The sequence below is a fragment of the Cryptomeria japonica genome, chromosome 3, assembly GCF_030272615.1.
Source record: "Cryptomeria japonica chromosome 3, Sugi_1.0, whole genome shotgun sequence".
In the NCBI taxonomy this organism is placed as follows: domain Eukaryota; kingdom Viridiplantae; phylum Streptophyta; class Pinopsida; order Cupressales; family Cupressaceae; genus Cryptomeria; species Cryptomeria japonica.
In genome coordinates this window covers 466,921,392-466,926,916 of record NC_081407.1, presented here as the reverse complement: position 1 = coordinate 466,926,916, position 5,525 = coordinate 466,921,392, and the positions used below count along the sequence as shown (strand labels likewise).

Here is a 5,525-nt window from a genome sequence, read left to right as displayed (position 1 = left end):
GGGTGTTGAAGTCCCCCATGACCAACCAGTTGAGGTTCTTGAAGTTGTCCCTTATTTCCATAAGTTTTTTCCAAAAATTGCTTCTAGCTTTCAAGGTATTAGGAGCATAAATATTTGTGAGGACCCAAGAGGTACCATCTTTTAAATGCTCAAATTTAATGCAAGAATTTTTTTTTTCTTGAATAAGAACAGAGTTATGGGATAGTGGTCAGGCCCAACACGAATGTGAGTAGACAAAGAACAAAAATAATGTTTGTACCAATCATCAGAAATAAGAGCCCTATCAAGGTGAACTTGAATAAGGTCATTTTCAGCCCTCCTGTTAGTCCAAGTGTAATTGCAACCCTGCATGTCCACATCATTAAGAGCCCGAGTGTTTATAAAATCCACGAGGGCCAATTTGCTATCCAGCTGAGAAGGGCTTCCACCAAATTTTTCCTCCTCTCTCAAAGGGGTGTTGAAGTCCCCCATGACCAACCAATTGAGGTTCTTGAAGCTGTCCCTTATTTCCATAAGTTTTTTCCAAAAATTGCTTCTAGCTTTCAAGGTATTAGGAGCATAAATATTTGTGAGGACCCAAGAGGTACCATCTTTTAAATGCTCAAATTTAATGCAAGAAAAATTGTTTTCTTGAATAAGAACTTGACCTCTAACACTATTGAGATTCCAAATTGTGGCAATGCCTCTGGAGACACCTTCCGAGCTACCACCACTAATGCTCCCAGATTTAAAGAAATTCAAAGCTTCAACCTTATCTCTACTCATCTTAGTTTCTTGAATAATAAAAATATCAGGTTTACTATCCCTAATCATATTCCTAATAATATCATGCTTGTGGGGGTTATTAAGTCCCCTAATGTTCCAAGAAACAATCTTCATGACTACTTACCAATTCCTAACTCCTTCAAAGTCCTCTAAGTCCCATCTGCTATGTTCTTGCTAGCCTCCTTATCTCTAACTTTATGATTTGAAGGTTGTCTTAGGGATGAGGAGACATACCCTACATCAACTTGAGCAATTCTACTAGAATTCCTTAATTGGGCGGTTGGGGGAGTGGATCCTTTTTTGTTCCTTTGTTTGGAAATTTTCCACTTGGCTTCTTTCTCAAAAACCGCTTCAGGATTACTAAGGATTCTAAAAATTTCCTCTTCATTACCCCAATTAGGTGATATGGAATTATGTGAAGAGCTATTGACTATTTTAGAGGCTTGATCTGAATCCGAAAGGTTCAGACCCAATATAGCGCATTTATGGGCCTCTTGCAAATCAGACCTAATTGTGAGAGGGGAAGAGTCATCCTTTTCTTCTTGTGAGCTAGTGATCTCCCCTTCCTCAGATTGTTCCACTTCCTTAATATTCTTATCCTTCTGATCTTCTTCATTGGAAGATTCCTTACTGGCCAAGGTGTCAGCAATTACCATCTCGGTATTTTCTTTAGAAGATTCATTCTGATCTTTTATTTCCTCTATTTGGATCTGCCCTGCCAGGGGGTTGTCTGCTTTCATTTGTTCCTTCCTCAGAGCTTTTTTGTGGGGGGGAGATGATTAGAGATAGAGGTTGAGGAGACCACGTCTTTATTCTCCCCCAGGGGTCCAAAAGAGTTGGTATCAACTAGGTCAGTTTCTGAATTTTTGACTTGCCATATCTTTTTCTCCGGAGCCTTTTTACTTTCTGCTATAGATTTGTCTTTCTTATTCTCCCCTTTAGGCTTGAGAGGACAATGTTTGGCCCAGTGAACTACTTTTTTGCAATGGAAGCAAGAAAAGGGGATGGATTTGTATTCAATTTGTTGTTTCCACATTCCCAACTTTGATACTATATCTATCTGCTCAGGCATATCTACATCGTGGGTGATCCCTACACAAAATCTGGCATGAGTGAGCCTCCTTCTTGAAGTTGTGACTGGATCTATTGAGAGGAGCTCACCAAAAGAGCTTGCTATACTTGAGAAAATACTTTCTACCCAATACTCAAGAGGCAGACCTGGTAGCTTAACCCAAACCGAGACTTGCACAAGAAGAGAATCACTCATATTTAGTATCGGATGCCATTTCTGGAGGACCAGAGCTGTCTTTCCAACCAACCAAGGACTACCACAGAGGATCCTTATTTTATCTTCTTCACAGGAAAAGGCAAAGGTGAGAAGGCCTTTGGGAAGAGCCAAAATTTCAACATTACCTTTCAAAGCCCATTTCCGTTTAACATAAGCCCTAACAACTTCAATGTTTGGGCATGGTCCCATGAATTTACCCACTAGAGAGTTCAACATACTACTTATGTTATGATCCAAAACCGAGTCAGAAATAGAGATGGTGAACTCACCACCAGTCAGGTCTGATATATTCTTGACAAGAGGTAGGGAGGATTTTCCAAATGGTCTGATTCCAAAGAGGGTTGACCACTTTCTATTTTCTTTTCCATTCTCCAAAATAGCTTCACGTGGGCTGGACCCCCCGCTGGACCCCCCCACCACGTTTTCAGAACCTGCATTCTTCTCTGACAGAGTACCGTCAGCTTGTAGAATATCTGGAGGCTTGTCCTTCTCCCCCATCTGGCTAGCTCCATCAATTTGGCCGCTACCTCCATTGGAACCAGAGTTCCCGCCTTGCAGAGAATTCAAATTTTGAATTCTTCCATTGCTGCCTTCTTCCATTGCAGAGCTTATTTTTAAAATGTTGCAAGTAACAGTTGTTTCCTTCTTTGTTTTAGACTTATCATAAACTACAAACTCTTATATGGTTATATTAAATAAGTACATCGGGACAATGCACAATTTAAGGGGGGGAGGATGTCATAACTCTCTTTCTCTATTTTGATAAAAACTTGCTACTATTATAGTTACTATTATATCATTTTTGTGATTATTGTTAGAAATGTTTTATTTATTAAGGTTGAAACTATTTTAATAAAAGGAATTAAGAAGTGGACACACACACACACACACTTGGAAATCATAAATTTTATTGGCAAATTATTTATTTATTCAAATATCAATTTAGCACATGTCGTAGGAGAAAATGAGAAGCTTCTAGAAGCAATTTCAAATCCCATATTCTTGCATGTAACTCCTCCATTATGCCAACAATCAATTTTGCATGAAGTCAATTTTGGAAAAAATAATCTCCATTTTCAATTAATTTTATTGATAGTGGAATTGGTGCATCTTTTCTATATAATGCATGATAAAATTTCAAAAAGGGAGTTCATATCGTTTATGGGAAAAAGAAGTCATTTTTGAAGTTCTTGTAGATGCTTGTTAGGTTGTAGTAGGATTTGTAGCCACTCTTCATTGTAGAATTTTTTAAGTTGTTTTGAAGCATTCTTACCAAGTTACAAGGAAGGATTGGAGAAGGCTAGCTAGGAGATGGGAGGCGATTCATCCACAAGCACTTCATTCAATCCAGGTTCCCCTTCTTCCATCCATTTGCTTTCTTGTATGAAATCTTGTAAATTTTCAAAGAAATCTCTTTATCTATTTCCTTTATGAATCTCTTTTCTGAAATAAATCATAGATTAAATAAAATAAGAGAAGTCGTCTGTCTTATACTTTCAATCTCTTTTGATATTATAAATCTACATGTAGGAAAATATTTTAGTATGCAAATATTATTTAAGCTGATACTTTTTTTTTAAGAAAAGAAAGTAAAATCAATAGATACTTTTTGTGATTTAAAAATTAGGATAGAAAAATCAATAGATGCTTTTTAGATTTAAAATTAGGATAAAACAAAAACAAAAAAACAAGTGAATTATTCTCTGTGAAATCTTATTCTCAAAATATTAATTTATTTCAAATGCCTTGTGTAAATTTTTCTTTGTGAAATCTTCCCTCTCTATGAAATCTATTTTTCAAAATATTAATTTACTTCGAATGCCTTGTGTAATTTATTCTCTATGAAATCTTCTCTCACTGAGAAATATTTACATATATTGTATAAATCCCTTCTCCAAGGAATCATCCTCTCTGAGAAACCTTATCTCTATCTCAAATAGACCATATATCTTAGAAATATTCTCTCTCTATCGAAGCATTGTTTCAAATTTATATTTATCACATATATTGTAAATTAATTTCCTGTGAGTGAAAGTTTTAATTCTAATATATATATATATATATATATATATATATATATATATACATATATATATATATATACATATATATATATATATACATATATATATATATATACATATATATATATATATATATGTATATATATATATATATATATATATATACATATATATATATATATGTATGTATATATACATATATATATATATATATGTATATATATATATATATGTATATATATATATACATATATATATATATATGTATATATATATATGTATATATATATATATGTATATATATATATGTATATATATATATGTATATATACATACATATATATATATATATATATATACTTATTTACCTCAAATATATACAGTGTGCTTTATTCCTAGTAAAACCCTTCTCTCTGAGGTCACACAAAAAAATTTACAATCTCTCTGAACATACATATTTATCTGTGGTTATATATTCCTCTGATGTGAAATAACAAAAAAAAGAACATGTCATATATATATAGTTTGTAATAATATATTTGAAATGTTAAATTCAAAATATTGTATTCGAAAAGATTTATTGAAAATGTTATATTGACAAAAAGAGTAAGCGTACCATATGTTTTTTCTTTCATGTGGGTGGGAGTGGGGAGCGTAACCCCCCACTACCCCTGCGGTCACTGCTACGATAGTGAAGGGCCCCCTAAAATTTTATGGGGCTAATTAATCATAGTGGTTGCATGGGAGTGGTAGGATCGTGACCCCCACTCCTGTAGCCTGCATCTACAGGCCCGTAGTGGTGGGGGAGCCTGTATCCCCCACTCTCTATTGGAATACAATGAAACCAAGAACACCGAGAGGGGGGGTGAATCAGTGTTCTGTCGATAAAACAAGATTTTAACCTTTTATAACATACACATATAAACTGACAAATGAAGAAATATATACCATGAAGTAAATAAACCAGCCACATGAATGAACACCATAACACACAAAATTTATACATGGAAAACCTCAAAGAGGAAAAACCATGGTGGGATTTGTGACCCACAATATCAATTCACTGGCCATATGAAATATATTACATAGCATGGGGGCCTACACATGCAGGAAGGCACACTGCTCAACACAAAAAAGTCTCACTGACTACAAGCTTCTGCTAAGATAAAACAGTACTAGTGAACTCACAAAATGCATCTGTAATGCCAAAAAGAGTTCTAGTTAAAGCTTTGTTCTGTACTGGTTCATAAACCCTGAATCCTTCTACCGCTATCTCCTTTCCTCCAAGAATACTTTACAAACCATCTAATGATCATAGCATGATATTACATTCGCATACAAATGACCTACATACATATCCTTCACATTAAACAATTCTTCTACCTTTTTCCTATCTATCATCCTATATCAAAATGACCTAACAGACTGACTTATATACCCTTTACAAA

General features: G+C 34.5%; 1 protein-coding gene across 1 annotated transcript; it reads right to left on the bottom strand.

Moving 5' to 3' along the window:
• Positions 1-1,516: 1,516 nt before the first annotated feature.
• LOC131874245 (uncharacterized) lies at positions 1,517-2,551 on the bottom strand. Its single transcript, XM_059217527.1, has 2 exons — positions 2,323-2,551; positions 1,517-2,178 (listed from the first exon to the last, which is right to left on the bottom strand). Exons 1-2 carry the CDS (start codon positions 2,549-2,551, stop codon positions 1,517-1,519), a joined length of 891 nt encoding a protein of 296 aa, XP_059073510.1.
• Positions 2,552-5,525: the final 2,974 nt, after the last annotated feature.